The sequence below is a fragment of the Gouania willdenowi genome, chromosome 6 (assembly GCF_900634775.1).
Source record: "Gouania willdenowi chromosome 6, fGouWil2.1, whole genome shotgun sequence".
NCBI lineage: Eukaryota > Metazoa > Chordata > Actinopteri > Blenniiformes > Gobiesocidae > Gouania > Gouania willdenowi.
In genome coordinates, this window is record NC_041049.1 from 7,555,256 (window position 1) to 7,575,253 (window position 19,998).

At 37.4% G+C, this 19,998-nt stretch overlaps 2 protein-coding genes across 4 annotated transcripts; one reads left to right on the forward strand and one right to left on the reverse strand.

Moving 5' to 3' along the window:
- The first annotated feature begins 382 nt into the window (after positions 1-382).
- Positions 383-11,720, forward strand: LOC114465543 (adipocyte plasma membrane-associated protein). Of its 3 annotated transcripts, XM_028450627.1 has the most exons (10): positions 406-446; positions 2,487-2,547; positions 3,896-3,985; positions 5,169-5,290; positions 5,609-5,710; positions 6,682-6,834; positions 7,042-7,157; positions 8,872-9,032; positions 9,100-9,295; positions 10,266-11,720. In XM_028450627.1, exons 3-10 carry the CDS (start codon positions 3,900-3,902, stop codon positions 10,473-10,475), a joined length of 1,146 nt encoding a protein of 381 aa, XP_028306428.1. In that variant the 5' UTR covers positions 406-446; positions 2,487-2,547; positions 3,896-3,899; the 3' UTR covers positions 10,476-11,720. The 3 variants fall into 3 exon arrangements, with proteins under 3 accessions (XP_028306427.1, XP_028306428.1, XP_028306429.1); XM_028450626.1 differs by lacking the exon at positions 2,487-2,547 and having other exon boundaries at positions 383-446; positions 10,266-11,718; XM_028450628.1 differs by lacking the exons at positions 406-446; positions 2,487-2,547 and adding an exon at positions 3,551-3,803 and having other exon boundaries at positions 10,266-11,719.
- On the reverse strand, positions 11,486-19,328 carry gnsa (glucosamine (N-acetyl)-6-sulfatase a). Its single transcript, XM_028450625.1, has 14 exons — positions 19,179-19,328; positions 17,937-17,996; positions 17,623-17,829; positions 17,332-17,397; positions 16,751-16,849; positions 15,817-15,984; positions 15,653-15,735; positions 15,319-15,437; positions 14,583-14,686; positions 14,344-14,445; positions 13,665-13,775; positions 13,475-13,585; positions 13,085-13,245; positions 11,486-12,538 (listed from the first exon to the last, which is right to left on the reverse strand). Exons 1-14 carry the CDS (start codon positions 19,326-19,328, stop codon positions 12,463-12,465), a joined length of 1,617 nt encoding a protein of 538 aa, XP_028306426.1. The 3' UTR covers positions 11,486-12,462.
- Positions 19,329-19,998: the final 670 nt, after the last annotated feature.

The window sequence follows — 19,998 nt, forward strand, 5'->3', positions numbered from 1 at the left end:
GAATTGATTATTATTATACCACGTTGTGGTAACAAAAATAAACCAATTTTCTTCAAAAACCCACAAGACGACTACACAAACATATACAAAACCAACAGAAAAACACACCAAATGACAACAAAAATGCACAAAATGAGAGAAAAGAAATGTGCAAAATTACAACCAAAATATCAAAATGACTTTGTTATTTCCTGTATTATTGCTCAAACCGTCCATTATTCTAAATGTTGATAATGTGGACCTCAGATCAGACAGTCACTTTTTTGAGCCCACGGTGTAATAAAAGTTGCTCATATTATATATCCTATTTATTTCCACTGTATTTGTATAAGCAGCTTTTATTGTGAAGTTTCACGCTGGACGTACTCATGTCCGCTACGGTGAGTTTTGCGCGCGCCACTGTGAACGAGCAGGAGTCGTGGACGCGCACGTAGAGTCAGCGACATGTAAGTGTCACACTTTGTTTCTGTGTTTTTAAACCTCTTTCTTGGTCTGTAATTAGTTTGTTGATTCATGGTTTGTGATTAATTTGATAACTAACTAAGAAATACACAACGGAATGCAAAAAAAAAATACTCATTTTTTTTTTTTTAAATCATTTTTGTGATTAATTTGATAATTAATCACAGACGGCGTTGAAAACCGGATTTTACCGGTTTATCGAACGTTGAAATCTGTCTTCGATTCACCAAACTAGGGTTAAATATCTTTATCTTTATTTAACGGGACAGTTTAAGGCTTTTAAAGAACCGAGTAAAAACTTTTTAAAGTGTGTTTTTTTCGTTTTTAATATGTTAGTTTTATATATCTGTTTTATCATTCATGTCTGAGTGATTGTGAAGCAGTTGAAAACATTTTTTATTTATTTATTTTTGTTATATTTTGTGTAAATACACACACTGTTACAGCACGATAGCTATTACACTTAAATAATGCAACATAAATAGTGCTAAATTAACTAGATTAAATTGTATGTTTTAATAAACTTATTTTGTACTAAATTAGTTAGTTTAATAGAATTGAACGCACCTGTGAATACTTCTTAACAAGGGTTCATAAAGAATCTAACATTAAATACACCTATAATTTAAACACATCATGACACCTCATAGTGAGCTGTTATTATTAATAATATGTTTCAATCAATAAATAGGGATTAATAATTAAAATGTATTGCATTCAGCTATTTTAAGGGGGGAATATGGAGGTAGATTTATGTCTTTGTTATTCAATAAAGAAATATTTTCAATAAAAACACTTCAATCAAAAAAAAAAAAATAGGCTGTTGCTATTGGTCCGAACCCGGTGTCACGTACTGAGTTTACCTCCGTACTGAGATTATAACCATAATCCAATAAACAAATAAAACACGTGTCTGTTCACTTTGAAAACAAAAATAAACAAAAGTGAATTGCTATTATTTTAGCAAAAATTCATTTTCCGGTAGTGCGCATGTGCGCGCATATAGCACTCAGTACATGACACCGGACCTCAGACAATCCTGACTATTGTTCCGGCACTTCCTGTGCGCATGCGTCGGCATGCGCAGCAAGCGAATGCTGGGAGTTCCGTCACTGCCCGACCCGTGTCCTGCTAGCTATAGTTCCGTCAGTTTTATTTTAGCCCTAACCCTAACTCAGGAAATACCCTAAAATGTTTCTTTTTTTGTATATGTATTTTTAAAAGTGGTATTTGCCGTGTTAAACATGTTAAAATGAAGAAAAAAACACTGCAGTGACGGAACAATGGTGCGGATTGTCTGAGGTCCGGAACTATAGACACTTCGAAACAAATATTTTAAAGAAAGTGTCTAGAGATACGTTAAACGTATCCATAGGGACTATGGGTCCGTTTCTGGACCTTTTCTACATAAGCGTAATGTGCCTGTGGTTTCACCGTGTCAGGATAGCTGAGTGGTCTAAGGCGCCGCACTCAAGAATTCTTCCTTCCACTAACGTGGGTTTTAATTCCACTTTTGACATGTAATTTTTTCAACATGTTTAACATGACAAATTCCACCTTTAAATATACATATCAATACCCAAAAATAAACATTTTAGGGTATTTCCTGGGATAGGGATAAAATAAAAGGGTTAACGGGATAGCTTAAAAAAAAAAGAGCTAAAATACAACTGACGGAACTTTAAGTCACACGGTGCACCTATCACATGACCTAAACTGGCCAATGAGGGGTGCTGCGTATGCATAGAGTGGCAGTCTATTGATACGTTTAACGTAGCCATCGCCACGGCCTATTTTCAATCAAAGTAAAAAAAAAGTGTTCAAATGCAAAAAAAAATAGGCAACCCTATACTGACATTCTATCTGTACACAGCGCCCATCATTGGTCAGTTTAGGTCACGTGACTAAGACTAAACCTAACCGTAACCCTAAATCACATTTCTGCTCCCAATGACAATTGCTTGATTTTTTTTTTTTTTTGATGAATTTGGACATGCTGTATTGTGTCTTTTCCCTCATTCTAGATCCTTTCTGCTTGATCTGTTTAACCCAACGAGGTCTGTTGTTCCTGAAACAGAAAAAAAGGTCAAAGTTCATCTGACACAACAGTCTGGGCTCATTGACAGCAGATAAAGGAGCGCAAATAATCCATCTTCCATCTCTGAAACACACTAAAAGAAGCAAAGAAAAGCACTTTAAATATATTCAAACAATGATTTTACAGTCAACACTGAACTATAGAAACACTTTGGTGTGTTACGCAACAGTTTGAGGAGATAAAATAAAATATTCACAAGTGTTTGTTTAATAAAAAAAGACAATGTGTACAAAAGTAACCATTCTTTTAAAGTTTTTTATAACTTATCATTAAATAATTGGGGGTGGTTGTGGTAATGTAATTTAAAAAGTAGGAACAGTTAGTTTAAACTGGCAAATAATGAGCATGACAAATCGTTAATGTGGTTAATTTGACAAATACAAGCATGAAATATGGTGAAAAGAGGTTAAAAGTGACAAAATGGATCAATATATGCAACATTAGGTGGGTCAAGTGGTGGAAAGGGTTTATAAGTGCCGAAAATGTCTGGAAAGTGGAAAAAATCTGCAGAAAAGGTATTGAAATTTAATGAAGTGGTAGTAATGGGAGTAATATAGCAAAAATTCATTAAAGGGAGCAAAATATGGCATGAAAAAAAAAATATGAAAATTGTTAAAAATATGACAAGTTTGGTGTAGTTGCAGAAAAATTGTAAAAATAAACAAAAATGGCTCAAATTGTTCAATTGTTTTTAGTGTATTGAGGGCATTAATAGGGCGCTATAAAATTTGTTTTATTTTTTTTTTCAAATTCCGTGATTTCCACATACATTTTTAAAAACAAAATTTTTTTTTTAGAAATATGAATCAATGTTTTCAGAAAATATTAGTTTTTAACCCCTGTGAAGAAACAAAATAAATGTTAATAAATAAAAACCATAATTAAACAAGTGTATGTCAAAAATAAAGTAAGATACAATTAAAAGGTATATAGAAGTAGTAGTGACATGGATTATTGCTCTTTTTTAATTATTTATATGTGATATAAAGATGTATGAGAGCAGCATTAATGTCACCTAATTTCCCCTCAATGGTTTACTGAATCTGATCAGGTTTATTGATTAAATTCTGATCAACTTAATTTAAATTAGCTTTAGTTAAATGATCCTAATGACATCATTTCAGACCGTAATGATTACACAAAAATAAATGGACGCAGAGATGCATCAGTTATTTCACCACTAGTGTTCAGAATACATTGTACAGTATTAGAAGTTATCATGAACTCTACAATCCCTGACATGGTTGGTCTCGTCCACAACAACAGAACATCCTTTCCCACAGATCTTCTGTAGCTCTGATGAGCAGCTACTGTATGTTCATCTTGTTCTCCCAGGTTTATGAGGAGGACATTGTTGGTGGCTCTGCTGGCTGTGAGTGTTGGAGTTTACCTGCTGCCGTCCCCCATCGACCCCAAACCTCATGTGTAGGTCCTTCCTGTCACTGTGATGTCCTCCTTTAGGAAGAGTCCACATCCTCAACCCTTTCTGAATGCACTCCAGAAAACCTGGAAAACCAAATTCTGCCTAAATTTGACCAATTATTGTCCTTTATTAAACTCATAAGTTGTAGCTAAGAGCTACTCCGTTAGATATAAGCAATTTATAACTACTAGAAATAGAAAGTCAAGCTCACCATAGCAACCAAGGACGATGGAACGGTAACATTTAACCACAAGTGTCAAACTCAAGGCCCTGTATTCTGTATAGAGTTTAAAGCTGATATCCTTAGTTTATGAGAAAATCGATGTTTATGTTTTATTCTTTTGAAATTCATAAAAATACCTAACTAGTCTTTTATTATGGTCTACTGCCGGTGGTCATTCCTATACATTAATGTACTGTATATAAGTCCCTCCTTCATCCTACAGACCCCTATACATATCACAGAGTGCGCCCAGCCAATAGGCTTTGACTTCCTGTTTGTGAGACTGTCAATCAAAGTGAATGTAGAACTGCAACAAGGCTGCGCATCAGCAAACAGGTAAATATGATTTTGGTTCTGACCTGACCCATAGACCTATATCAATGCAACCTGATGAACCAATATATTGTTCACTGGAATACTGCACTATAATGGTGTCACTGGTAAGAAAGACCCTATTTTTTGTTTACAGAAAGCACTATTGGAGATAATTATTTATTTGCATTGGTATGTTGACACTTATTTACAGAAATGTTGCACTAAAATAGTGTCACTGTTAATAGGACACTTTTTTTAATTTATTGTCTTTCAGAGATATAAATTAAAAATTACATTTTTTCACTTAATCTTTTTTTTTTCTTGTTATATCATAGATTATCGTCGATTGATTTCTGACCAATATATCAATAATCACAGTATCGTCATATCGTGAGATAATCGTTATCGTGAGCTTTGTATCGCGTATCGTATCGTGAGGTACCCAGAGGTTCCCACCACTAAGTTTCAGGTGACCACATTTAAAATCAAGGCGACCTCACATGGGGTCCCGACCCCAAGGTTGAAAAACCTGGGTTAAGTTACAATGAATCAACATGATAGGTGATAATGTAATATTTATATACATTTTTTAAAGACATTTTACTCTTTAGCAAAGTTAATGGGATAAATCTTCATCTCCTCCTCAGACTGGACGGACCTCCTCCAGCTCTGGAAGGTCCACTGGCCGTAAATCAGCGTCTGCAGAACGGCTTCCAACTGTTCACTGGGAAACTACACGGACCAGAATCCTTCACTGCTGATGAGGACGGTGAGTTTGAACATACAGTACATACTTTCCTAAGTTTTAAGGTAACTATTTATTAGGGGTGTATAACAATTCGCTTTAGCAACGATTCGATTCAAGGACGATATTGGTTAATTTAGAACTATTTGATCCAAAACGATTCAGTGACTTGAAATTGAGCACAGATCAATGGAGTTGGATCGTAGGATTATAAATTGATGAATCGATCTACTAGATGAATCGTTACACCCTTAATATTTATCTGTTCGTGTGTATGAGAACAAAAGGTGCTGACTCTTGGTGATTATTGTGTGTGTGTGTGTGTGTGTGTGTGTGTTTTAGGTAATGTGTACACAGGGACTGTTGATGGGAAGCTGTGGCGGATCGGACCTAATGACAGCATCACACTCATCACACAGATGGGACAAAATCTGCCTGAGTGTGGTTTGTGTTTTCTTAAGTCATAAAGAGAAAATAAAATGTTATATCAGGGTTGGGGTCAATTATAATTGTAATTGATAATTAATGACAAGTATGGCGTAATTGTAATTTTTAAAAATCTGTTGCTGTTATACCGGTAATCATAATTGACTTGTAATTGAGTTCAGATAATTGACTTTGTAATTGTATTTGGTATTAAAATTCTATAAAAACTGTCAATTACGATTTAATGAAATGCAAAACCGGAGAACCTTGTTACAGTTCTATGGCTTTACACACATATGTAGTTAACACTTATTAAAATATGTTTCATATCAAGTTTCCCCACTACCTGTCAGTTCTCTTAAGGATCATTTTACATTTAAAAAAATGAAATTGAGGGGTTCACAGACACAAAAGAGAGGCTCAAACGCCCACACCTAAAACATAAATACCAGTATTTCTGTGGATAAGGAAGCCTAGCAAGGTAATTATGAGATGAAAAACACATTTTTAATACTTTATTGCAATAAGACAACTGTCATCGAAAGTACACTGCATTTAAAAATATATATTTTTATAAATTAAATAAGTCAAGAAACAAAAAACAGAATAGAACAAAACAAACAACAACAAGAGAAGGGGGAAAGCAAAAGTTTAAAAGAAATAAAGAAAAGTGAATGATAGATACTAATTTTTAGTGTATTTTACAGCTGATTTTAAAATGGGTAAAAACTGACCAGTTATCATAAGAGATGCTAACAAAAAACAAGCAGACGTTTAGTTTTATTGGGATATTTAATTCAGACTTGATAATTGTGATTAATTAAGTTCAAACTTTAGTAATTGAGAATGTAATTGTAAGTGACTTCCAGGGGAACAATAATAATTTTAATTGGAAAAAAATGTTGGTCACCGTAGTCATAGTTGACCATGGATAATTGAAGACGTAATTGTAATTAAAAAATGTAATTGATCCAGTTGTGTGTCCTCAGGCAGCCGCTCAGACTATGAGCCTGTGTGCGGTCGTCCTCACGGGGTTCGTCTGGATCGTAACGGTCAGCTGATCGTGTGTGACTCGTACCTGGGACTGTACAGCGTGGACCCCAAAACAGGAGAGAAGACTCTGCTGCTGCCCAACTCACAGGGTGTGTGTAGTCGTGTGTGTGTCAACAGAACATCTGATTAATAGACTGACATGTAAAGGTTGATAGCTATTGATAAGGAACAAAAAAGGCTACGTTTCTCAAAGTAAAGTCAGTCATTATGAAGTTGTGTATGATAAGAACACGAGACAACAACAATGTTGCTGGGTTCCACACTTCTATATTTAGCTTTGTGTGTCCCCCTCCCAGGAGCTGATGGCGTCCCCTTTGCTTTCCTAAATGGCCTAGAGATATCCTCCCAGACTGGGATCATTTACTTCACCGACTCTTCTAGCCGCTGGGGACGCAGACACGTCAAACTGGAGGTGAGGAGGAGGAGCAGGTCTTTAAGCAGTAGCTTTAAGCAGTATATTTTGGTTGGGCCCCCAAAAAAATATGAGCCATTTAACTCACTGAGTGCCATTCACGTCTATAGACGTCAATTGTGTTTTTCGGTTGGGGTTGCTAGAAGACAATGTGACGAAGGTCTCCCGTGAATATCTAACTTGTACCATGATGTAGTGACCAACTGGTGACATGTAGGTGGCAGTAGCGCACCTTTCGATGAGAGATCACCTGTGATGGGCAGAGCTCAGAGGGAGAGGAAAAGGAGTTTACAAGACAGAAAATGGCACTACGAGAGTTGATGCTGAAGTTCCCACCAGCTCACACTCAACCAGAGCATGTGTGGAACTAAGTGGACTATTGAGAGTGTTGCGATGGTGAGAGAAAATGATCAAAAAAACGAGGCAAGTGCTGCCACTCGGCCTGTCCGGGAGGAGGAGGAAGTTGCGTGTGTGAGAGAGACTTGGAGGAATGCCAAAATATAGTAAGCAAACCATTGAATTATGACCTAGATAACAAAATAATAATAATTTAGCCATGAAAAGCCTGGTCTCAGTGTTGTTTTGTAGTTTTATAGAAGGAAACTAATGTTGAAGTGTCCGTAAAGCAAAATAAAATTGCTTCAAAATCACTAATAGTTTTTTTCAGAAAAAAACGTTTTTCTCAGCTTTTTGTCACAAACTGACGATTTGTGTGAAACTTGCCTCTATTGAACTGCTGATTACGGAAGAACGAAACAAGCTAGAAACAAAATAATCTTTTCTGATGAAAGTAGACAGTCTTATCTTTCAGATGTCGGATTGTCAAATATTCTGTGGGTCTTGAAAGATCAGTGAAAGTCATCTTAAACGCCTGGTACTGAGGGGTTGGCTGCTCTGAAAATGACTGGCAGTGAATGAGTTAAAATAAGCCAAAAAAAAAAAAAGATGGTTTCTCCATTTTACCGCTTTTCTTCGTCACTGATGCTGATTCCATGCAAATGAGAGAATTTCCCAAGTTGAAAATTCTGACAAATTACAAAAAAGGCAGCTGTATAATTCCAGCAAGTTCCTTTTGTTTTCTATTTTTGAAATATATGTTAAGGTTTTGTTTATTCAGACAAGGTTTTTCAGGAAATTTTATCTACTGACATGTTTCGACTGTCAACTGCCAGTCTTCCTCAGAGGTAAACCTTATGAGAGAAAATGAGTGTGACTATGTCTACAAATAGTAACTTTTATTGGCCCAACAAAGCAAGACAAGATTATGTAGCATTTTTCAGCAACTAAGTGATTCACGTAAGGCTTTAAAAACAGGACCTTCTTGGTAGAAATAATTATAAAAACAAACATTTTATCCAAAAACACACAAAATCACTAAAAATATTCAGAAAAAAAACAGAAAAATATACAAAATTACAACAAAAATCCACAAAATTACTCATAACACACAAAATAACAACAACAAAAACTCTCACAAACCCTTTGTTATTTCCTGTGTTAATGCTCACGTTGGTCATGACTCTAAATACTGACTTTGTTGTAATCCTGGGTTTGGGAATGGCTGCATTAAAACCCAACCTGTCGCTGTAGTTCTTGAATAATTTGCTTTATTCTCATTGATGCAGAAACTGAATGAATCCAGTTGGATTGGTCGTCTTCATCGCATGGATTAGTTCAGATTACAGCAGGTTTCCACTTCCTGTTTGTGTGTCAGGTGATCGAGCTGAACAGCCTTGGTCGTCTTCTCTCCTTTGATCCTCGGACTAAAAGCGTCTCAGTGCTGCTGGACTCGCTCTACATGCCCAACGGCATCGCCCTCCACCCAGACGAAAAGTTCCTGCTGCTGGCTGAGACGAGCATCGGACGGATACTCAGGTACACACACACACGCGCACACACACACACACAAACCTAGTAGGTCACATGTCTCTGATGCTGTCAGATTTTGGCTGAAAGGCCCAAAGGCGGGAACGAAGGAGGTCGTCCTGGACAACATGATTGGTTACCCTGACAACATTCGCCTCAGCGACCACGGAACGTTTCTGGTTGGCATAACGACGCCTCGCTTCAGGAAGTTCCTGCCTCCGTTCCTGGATATGATCGCTCCGTATCCGGCCGTCAAACGCTTCGTGGCAAAGGTCAGGCTGCTCCCCCACTAACGCTGTGGTTTTTATACTCCTTCAAAGATTGTGATCACATGGTTTGACTCGCTGTGATGTCACCGTTTACTACTGAAAGACACTAAGGTTCAGATTATTGTTCACTTTGTTTTTACATTGTTTAAACTACAAAGTATAGATATTAAATTCAGAGAATTGATACATTTTTATAGTACGCTGGTTTCAACCCACATTTGATGCTTTGTTGATGCTCTTTTTCTTCCTGCGACTGATCATTTCTGGTTTTGTTGCTAAAGCAGCTGTTAGCTAGTTTACAGTAGGAAAGCTACTAGGGGTGTGCATTGCCATGAATCTGATGATATTATCACGGTATCATATATTTCAATACTAGTGCTGGGCGGTATATCGAAATTCAAGATAAAAGCACAGTTAGATGGATTTCTGAGTGCTTCCTAAACAACACGACAGAACTCACTCATACGTGCTGTCCCTTAGAGGAGAAAAAGCTAAAGGTGTCACATTTTGTGCAATTGTTTAATAAATGTGTCAGTGTGGCATTTTAAAAATTATTGAGAAAGAAGTTTAACTTTTGCTTCTCAACAGATTCTGATTCTATAAAGTTCCTAAATTCTTGAAAAAAAAAAAGTAACCAACCACATACATCTCTAAAAGTGTCCAGTATGTTTTATGAAAATAAAATACAATCAACTTCCAGCTCAAATACATTGAGTAATGAGGTAGTTTAATATGGTCTAATGTGGTTCACTGACACCTTGTGTCTGGGCGTGTACGTGCTATGCATATGTTAGCACAATAAAAAAAAATTCCATTAAAGCACGATTAAAAAAAATCAAATTGGACATTTTTTTGGTTGATACAGTAATCGCACGGTGAAATATTGCGATACATTCCCAAATCAATGTTTTTCTTAAACCCTTCTAAGCTACTGTAGGATGATTGTATTTTTTTTACTTTGGGTCATTCTCAGGTGGTTCCACTGAGCTGGTACAACCTCCTGCTGCCACGCTACGCTCTGGTTCTGGAGCTGGGTCTGGACGGAGACATTATCGGGACGCTGCACGACCCTGAGGGACGCCTGACGTGGGCGATCAGTGACGTGTTCCAGCACCGAGGAAGGACCTACCTGGGAAGCACCGACCTGCCCTTCCTGGCTGTCCTGGATCGCTGGGAGAGCTAATGACGATGTAGGAACATTTATTCTGACTTTTATGATACTTTGGGGTGTTTGGTTCACTCCATTGATAAAGCAACACACACACACACACGTTCATTTAATTTAAATCAAAGGCTTGCCCCTGTGTTTACAAAATAACTATTAAGAAAATACATTTTAGTTTCATTCAAGTAGAATATCAACACAATTAAATGTCTTAGTCGATCTTAGCTAGAAGTCAAAGGGAGCGTTGCCTCTTTTAAATAAAACAAATGTAGTTCATAGTCCCGTTTCTCATTTAGTTAATTAATAAAGATTGGGATTTTATTAATTACTATGTAAGTAATTTATGGCATTTTGCTCAATTTTGAAGTACAATCATGTTCACTTGTTAAAATGTGTTTAAACTGGCCTCGATGTAGGTATAATACATGTTGGAAAAATGTTCAAACTTAAAAAAAAAGTGTAAGAAAAAACTAACGTTTGCTTCTCCAGTAGAACAGACTTGTGGCTCACACAGTTTACCAGCTAGTTTGTTGATTTTTTTTAATTAAACACTGGACGTTTGTATTGTGGACTACATACTGGAAAAATGTGCATTACTCTTTACAATTTTAAAATAAATGTTAAAAAATATATTTGATGCATTTCATTTCTGCCCTTTTCAAAGCTATAAGTGTCTGTTTGAAGGTTAAATTACTATCATAATTTTATAGGTTTTTTGTGGCTGCTAATGATTTTTGTGGGAAGGAAAAGGCAACAAAAAGCCTTTTTTTTTCCACAATTAGGGTGACCTTTTTCCAGGAAAAATGTAAAAACAAAACAAAAAAGGCAAAGAAACAAATAAAAAAAAAGCAAAATGAGCTGATAATTCTTCAAATCTGCAAATTTATCAAAGAACAAAAATAAAATGTAATATTCCTCCTAAAAATGGGCCTTTGTATTTGAAACATAAAGTTAAATGAACACGATAAAACGAATAAATTCCAACATTTTTATCTTGATAATCTCTTTATTTAGACATTAACACAAGGCAAAAAATACATCAAACTTCCATTAAAAATAATATAACAGTTTTAAAAAGTGCATCAGTGAAATGACCATTTTAAACATATTTGATATACACAGTGTGTGTGTGTGGGGGGGGGGGGGGGGGACATTCTTTGTTCTTCCTTCAGTTGCACAATTATTTTTTAACTGTTGATATGAAAATAAAATAAGTCTGAATATTTCAGGATATTGAAGTCATAACCACGACATCTTCTTGGTTGGAATGAAAACTTAACACATTTATTTAATCCTATGGTTGGATGAATTAATCTGTATTCACCGGTTGAAATGAAATGACCAATTTAGTCCCCAACAAAAAATTAATAAATTAAGTTTTCCAGATGTGTAAAAAAAAATTTTTTTAATGCTATGCTGTCAATTCTAAGACTTCCAACTAACTTTAAACCAGGCGCTGCAGTTGGTAACCAATGAAAGACGCTGTTAAAGCTGCATGACGTTATAATAATGAGAGCTTTTTTCTTACGCACTCGACTCATCAACAATACAGTCAATCAGATGAAGGTGCTTTGCTTTGAAGCAGGATTTGTATTTATGAGAAATATCAAAAGCTTTGGCCAAACAAAGCGAACACAGAGTCAGTGATATTCGGTTCAGGTTGTTGGAAAAAAACTCATTGAAAGTGATGCAGCAAACAGCCATCTGCTACAAAGTAGAGCAGTAACCTTCCTGCGCTGTGTGTGGCGATATCAACATTCATCAGTCATTTACACTTCCAATCACAGCTCATAGGTGAAATGCACAGACATCAGTTTTGTGACCGTTCTAGTTTCCAGTGCAAGTTCAGACTGAACAGGAAAAGACTCAGGAATATATGTTTCACAGGAAATGTTCTATAAAGTGACACTTTGTCCACACACACCTACAAAAAGAGACTGTCACAGGAAGCCCAAAAACAAGGCAGTAACAGGCAGAAAAGGCAAAATACAAAGCTCACTTCCTCTCATTTCATCCTCTGCCTCATTCTGCTGAGTCGCCAGCCGTGGCCTGTAAACATGTGGCGAGGGTCAAAGTTATACCTGTAAGAGTAAAAAACCAATCAATGCTCACCTCACAATTTAGTTTAACTCCTAAACCAGGGGTGTCAAAGCCATTTTAGTTCCGGGGCCAAATACGAAGCAGTGAGCTGCAGATTTTAGGCAGGAAAATGAATAATTTAATCATTATTGTGCTATAGTTGGCACTTATACGTATATATAAATGATAAAATATGCAACAGGTGACATCAGTCCCTTCAGAGTCTTTACGTTCAATTTATTTCATTTTGTGACCCATTTTTATGTAATTTCAGGAAATTTTTAATTATAAAAAAATTGCAGGATTTTGGAAAAGAAAATGACTGCCATCATGTGATGTGTGTGGAAAATGTGAGCCCTGCTAATATTGTGGAGTATTGAATGTGTTTTATTTTGGCAATATCTACAACTGAATTAGTTGGTAATTTACACCATGATTCATGGTCTCTGACTTTTTTGCTTGCTGCTGAATTGGATGCCCTGAAGGGCCGGATTTGGCCCCCGGGCCTCAAATTTGACAAGTGTCCTGAACAGTGAATCTGTGCTGACCTGATGTCGTAGACGCCGGGCGTCCGACACGACTGTCCCGAGCACGACTGCAGCATCATCAGCCGATGGTTCATCTTCTCCAGGACTTCCTGGTCGATGGTTTTAGCGATGTTGGTCAGCTGGAAGGGGTCAGCTGTCACGTTGTAGACTTCTACAAACACCTGCAGGAATCAAATTATTGCAATTACAAATGTTTTTGGGTATACATGTGATTATTTCCTTCATGTGCATTGACAAAAACTGGACCGGACAAAATTGTTGGCACCGTTTTAAAACTGCACTTTGTGTAAAATTATGTACATTTTGACTTTTTGACAAACATTATTTCTGTAACAACCTTAAAAACCAAAAATAAATAATAGATTCTCTGAACTTACGTTGACGACTTACCTCATTGTCGTCAAACTCGCAGTACTGGAGGTTGGCAGAGGGGGCGACGATGCGCACACAGGCGTAGGTGTTGTTGTACGAGTCCTCACACACACAGTCTGGGAAACACTCCTAAACAAAACCAGTTTCTGTTCAGACGCACAAACCCCCATTTCACCCACACCCTTGGTTTGGTTTTCAATCTGCGTACCGATACTCCAGGTCCCAGCAGAGGACACGCCGGGTCCGACACGTTCCTGCCCTCGCCTTCGTACTCCACCAGGATGTCCGTCCTCCAGCTGCTGCTGTTCATTCTCCCTTCCTAACACACGCACGGTAAAATGCGTTAAATTATATTGTGAACATTCTATAAAACAATAATTTACAATTTAAATAAACAAAACTGTAACCATGTTACAGTTCTACACATACATAGTTAATAATTTTTAAAATACATTTCATATCAAGTTTGCCTGTCAGTTCTCTCTCTTGGGATCATTTTACCTTTGAAAAACGCCCACACCAAAAATATTAAAACCAATATTTTTATGGTTAAAGAAGCCTAACAAGGTAACCAAGAGATGAGAAACAAAGGGATGATAGATATTTTTTAGTGTATTTTACAGCAGATTTCAAAACTGACCCGTTATCATAAGAGATGCTAACAGAAAGCTAACACAAGAGGAAGGTTAAGTTTTATGGGTTTATTTACTTCAGGCTCAGTAATTGTGATTAATTGTATTTGAACTTTAGTAATTGAGAATAGAATTGTAATTGACTTTCGAGGGGAAAATAAGAATTGTAATTGGAAAAAATGCTGATCACCGTAATTGAGTTGTAATTGAAAAAAAGAATTGACCCCAACTCTGGTTCAATTGTCCTGATCTCACCATGATGGGCAGGAAGGACATGCCGTCCATCTGAGTCTTGCTGACGTTGTATCCAGCGATGTCCAGAATGGTTGGTCCCAGGTCGATGTTTGCCACCGCCAGCTGTTAGTAATCATTGGACACACTTTGTAAATACTGACCACAGCTGGTGTATGCACTATGCATACAGATGTTTGTTTCAACTGTATAATGTGAAAGATTGTGTGTGTGTGTGTGTGTGTGTGTACTACTAGACATACCCGGCTGGTCTGGTTGGGTTTGATATTAGGTCCTCGGACCATCAGAGGGACTTTAATGTCAAACTCGTAGAGCTGCCTTTTGTCCAGAGGCAGCGAAAACTGACCTGAGGCAGAAGAAAAGCAATAAATAATAATTAAAGACAAACAACTGATTTTTTTTTTTTTTCTTTTTTAAAACCCACGACGACAAAATAAAACAAATCTGCTGCTAAGACTCAGTTTCAAAAATCAAATCTCTTATTATTGGCAAAATTTAAAAAATTAATATCCTGGTTCATAAGTGACTGGTCTCTATGAAATCTGACTCAGGTGTCGGGCTGGTTCCTCACTTATTCCACCAAGTTTCATTTGAATTTGTTGCGGGTTGTGCATTTCATCACGATTCTTCTAGAAAAAATGGGGGTGCCCATACATTTGGACCTACTGTATTGTTATTAATAGAGATATACATTTCTTCAAAGCCTTTAAAGTGTGAATGATCATGGTATCAGGATCACTCTGCAAATATCTACAAAGAGGAGATTGTCTTTATTGAAGGTAGCTGAACAGAATTCATTTGAATCGCCGTCATTATTACTGTTAAAATGACTTGACTGATTAGTTGAAAATGTACCATTACCATCTTTAAATTCAGATGCAAACAAGCTTTTTTCCTCAAATGTACTTCCTGCATATTGCCTACTCCGGATAATACATGTTATGTACACTCTGAATAACCATGTGCACTCAAACACACCTGTGTGGTAGCCGTTATCAGAGGTGAAAAAGACGTAGGTATTGTCCAGTTCTCCGCGGACCTCCAACCTCTTCACGATCTTCTCCACCAGGTCGTCCACTGACAGTAAAGTTCTCCACCTGCAGGTCATGGTAAGAAGCACATGCTAATCAAACCACTGCTGTTTGTTTAATGGAGTGATTTTCATTCTGTTTGATCATCAAGTTATTGTTTTCCCTGATGTGTGATTAAAGTGAGTAAAGGCTGAGTAATTTAAACAGCTCTGTGTTTAATATGTGGCAGTAAAACCTGCAGTGTGATCTCAGTGTGTAAGTAGAAGAGGGAAATAACAAACCGGTTCCTGAAGGCATCGTCCAGAAACTGCACAGAGGAGTTCGTCATGGGAGTTTTAGCCTGTCTGATCAGCCAGTGTTTGTTCTGCAGAGAGAGAAAGAATCAAACTGGTACTTCTATTCCTGCCTGTAAGTGACTGTTTCTGTTTCTTTAGTGATGCCCAACCTTCCCGTGGATGTTGAAGTTGGGGTCCCTGGGGGCTTTGGTGGTGTTGAAGCAGTTCTGGTACTGTGGGGCTGCTGTCCATGGTGAGTGAGGGGCTGGTGTTGACACCATCATAAAGAAGGGCTGGTAGTTGGATTTATACTGGAGGAAGTCCAGCGACACATTAGCCTGATGGTCAGAGAGGAGACGAGGACATTCCATTTGTACGTTTGATCACATTTTAAATCCATTAGTTAAGGTTTACATGAAAGAACAACCAGAATGAATGTTGGTCACCTAAAGTTAGCAATAAAAATGCTCAACCCTGTTAACAAAAAAAAGAAACAATAAAACACTCAATGGCCCTCATTTATCAACCTTGCGTGAAAACGGGTGCAAATCTGAGTCCGTATTTGGTCGTACGACAGGCCCAACGTGTGATTCATAAAACATTTGTATCTGACCAATAACAACGTTAAATCCGGCAGCTGAATTCGATCGTCTTGAACATGTCTTCCTATTTCGGAGGCCCCGCCCACTGAGATTAAACAAGAAAAGAAACCTTTTCAAGATGAAATTCTGCGTCTTCACATCTGAAGTGGAGCAAAACAGAGATTGAACGTGTGAAAACTGGAATTAAAGAAGCTCATTAAAACGCTCTGTGGAAGAGGATCAGCTACTGAGCAGGTGACGTCTGCCCCCCTGTGTGCGCTGCAAGCAACTTCACAACAGAGATCCTGGAGCGACGCATATGACGTTTTCTATCAATCTCAGCTGTCTGCATGTCGAGGCAATAAATAATACATTAAAAAAAAATGAATGATCGACACCTTAAGAAGAAAAAAAAAGCCTTAAAAATGACAAAATGTTGTATATTTGTTGCTTTACTAAGGAAGTATAGTAGTAGAGCTTGAAGAGTAAAAGGAGTTCAAATCTCTGATATGAAAAGTCTCACCAGTACGTCTGTCAGATAATCTTTGCTGTAGTCTGCTCCGTGTTTCTGAGGCTTCCCATTCACTGACAGGGTGTAATTGTAGTATTTGGAGTTTCTCTCCTGGAAAAAAGACGCTCGTATCAGAAACTTTATTTAGTAGGTTTTCTGAGCTCTGAACGGATCCATCAGAAGTTAAAGACATACAGGAAGGGTTTGTTCAGTGCTGGAGAATTATCTTGGAGGAGAAATAAAATGTCTTTTAGAGAAAATATTGAACAGAATCTGTTGTCAACAGAAACCAAAGAAAGAGACAGCTGGAACTGAATCAACAAAATAAACAGATTTTTTTTTTCTTTAAACAGACAATCGTTAATCTCAAAATTTAACAACTTCATACTTTCTACTACACTACATATTTTCCACTGATGTTTATTAGTTTGTAGATTTCCATTATTTAAAGATTCTTTAGCGCTTTGAGATGACTGTTGTAACTTGCGCTATATAAATAAAGTTGAATTAAAAGTTAATAATATGATTTGACAGTTTTTCAAGATGGAAGTTTACATTAAATGTGAAAAATGTAAAACTGTAGAATGTCTCACCAGTCCGATCCAGGAGTTCCAGCCTGGAGGAACATGTTCCACTCCACCGGCATCAGCGTGTCCGTACTAGGGTAGAAGACATATATGTACCTAAGGTTATAATAATCAGATTAAACCAACGTGCGCAAAGACTGAAATATTCCTGTCGTGTTTTTACCGGCCATGACAAAATGTAACAACCTGGAGGCCTTAAAAGCAAAACCGGTTTCAATTTAAAAATCTAATTTGTAAAAATAAACAGCCAACAATCTGACACTGATATAGATCAGACTTAGTGGACGTTTCCGTCACCTGGTTCAGGTATTTCCCAGCAAAGAAGGTCTGATAGCCTGCGTAGCTGTGCAATAATGCTGGGAAGGTGTGAGATTCTTCACTCTTCTGCCAAGCTTGACTGCTGCAATTTCCCTCTAAAGTGTTGTTAAGGACTCTGTGGTTGTGTGGATATTTCCCAGTCAGGATGCTGGCTCTGCTGGGACAACACAGTGGGCTGGCCACAAACTGATGGAGAAAAAAAAAGGCCAGCATTAAAACGTTTACAGACACACAAACCAAATAATAAAGTGTGTTTTTTTTTAAACCAACTGCATTCAGAATGTGATACTCACTGCGTTGCTGAAGGACATTCCTTCATCTCCAATCAGCTTTTTGGTCTTCGTCAGTGGACTCTGGAAGGAGAATGTCCAACAGCTTACTACTTTTTCTTCAGGAATCTCAAGATTCACCAAGAAATTAATCTAAATCTGTACCTGATCTGCAAATACCAAAAGCTATTATCTTAAAATACCTTCAACATTTTAGCACAATTTCACTCTAGATACAAGAACAAAGAGATTTAAAAACAGTTTTTATCCCACAGCTGTTCCCACACAACACCAAAAAACACAGCTAAGGATCAATATGTTTAGGGGAAAGTGTAATAATAGTTTATACTGTATGTGTGTGAGTGTAATGGGTCTTAACTGATATTTATTGCTTATTTATTCTATTTGTATAATTGTGTTGGCACTTTTATAATAATAATAATAATGCATCAGTTTTATATAGCGGTTTATCATAGACACTCAAAGTCGCTTTACAGAATTAAGGCATTATTCTTTCACTCCACACTTAGTGGTGGTAAACTACTATTGTAGCCACAGCTGCCCTGGGGCAGACTGATGGAAGCGAGGCTGCCATAGTGCGTCATCGGCCGCTCCGACCACCACCAACACTCACACACACTACATTCATACTAGGCAATGTAGGTGAAGTGCCTTGCCCAAGGGCACAATGACAGATACCACTGGGGTGACTGCCACCCCACTGTGGCACCTGGAATTCTCAGTGGTCTCCCATCCAACTACTAACCAGGCCCAGACCTGCTTAGCTTCAGACAGGCTGGTGTGGCCACTTTTAAATATCATTGCAAATAAATATTATCAGAATCAGAATCAGAATCATCTTTATTCGCCAAGTGTATGTTGTACACAAGAGGAATTTGACTCGGTCAACGAGAGATTTACGATATAGATTTTAAAATATAATAATTAAAATAAGGAGGATTGTAAATTTTAGAAAGTTCTAATGGAAAACTGACTTAAATCGAGGCTTTTGGTGAACAACATCATCAGCAACACATGGTTGCTTGAATGACATCCAACAACTGCACCACCCAGAATATTAAGAAAATTATCTAATTTATGTGGGATATTTTAATACAGAATGATATATGTACTTGTTCGTGTGTAAGAAAAGGTAGAATCAAGTGTTGGGAAACCAAACTGTTGTTTCCACGAGGAAATGTGAACAGTTTAAAGCTTAATTATTAAAAGCATTGCATGGAAGCCTAAATAACGGTGTCTTCTCACCATTCCGCCCATAGTCACGTCCAGGTCGTCGGTGAGGATGAGGACGATGTTCGGTTTTCGGTAAAACGCACCAAACACTCCGTTGCTAAAAGTGACGCAGATCAGGAGGCAACGCAACAGTGTCGGTCGATTAAAGCGACTAAACTCCATCCTGACAAAGAGAGAAAAAGCTGAGAAAATTCGTTTGAAAGACTCGCAGAACCACGACCAGTGTCCGCTGCGTCTGAAGTAAACACAGCAGCTGTGAGGGTCGGCCCCTAAATGTCTATGGTCGGCCCTGTTTGACGGTTCACTTCCGGGATCCAAGAGGCACGTGTTGTTTGGCTACGGAAGCCGTTGTGGAGTGGACCTACGTATTAGAAATTGTTGTGTTTTGTTCTTGTAATTTATATTAAAACCCCGTAAAATACGAGATATATTGATTAAGCCACAAAATTAATACCCGTTGGTCTGAAAGTGTATAAGATTATTGACTTCATTAATACATACAATTTGCAGAATCAATGCAGTAGTAAGAGTTAAATTATATATAGAAGATTAGCTGTAAAACAGAAATAACAGGTCGCTTTACACAAAAACACTTTTAACCACACCATTAATTCAAAGTCACTATGAAATATTTAATTTTAATCCCCATGCATCACAAATTCCCAGTGGATAGTTTATACGTTTCCCTGTTAGATTATTTATTTAAAAAATAATCATTGAACTTTATGCAATAGGACAGTAGACAAGCTACAACAAATAATTTCACATTTGAAATGGTTTTGGAATTTTGGTGCTTTATTAAAACAAAATAACGTGTGTGGAGGTGGATAAA

Coding starts and splice junctions, on each gene's coding strand:
- LOC114465543 (XM_028450626.1), top strand. Junction 7,158..8,871: donor GCAGACACGTCAAACTGGAG/GTGAGGAGGAGG, acceptor TTTGTGTGTCAG/GTGATCGAGCTGAACAGCCT. Junction 9,033..9,099: donor AGCATCGGACGGATACTCAG/GTACACACACAC, acceptor TGATGCTGTCAG/ATTTTGGCTGAAAGGCCCAA.
- gnsa (XM_028450625.1), bottom strand. CDS start 19,328: ATGGAGTTTAGTCGCTTTAATCGACCGACACTGTTGCGTTGCCTCCTG. Junction 15,985..16,750: donor ATTATCTGACAGACGTACTG/GTGAGACTTTTC, acceptor TCTGACCATCAG/GCTAATGTGTCGCTGGACTT. Junction 13,776..14,343: donor TGTCCTTCCTGCCCATCATG/GTGAGATCAGGA, acceptor TGCGTGTGTTAG/GAAGGGAGAATGAACAGCAG.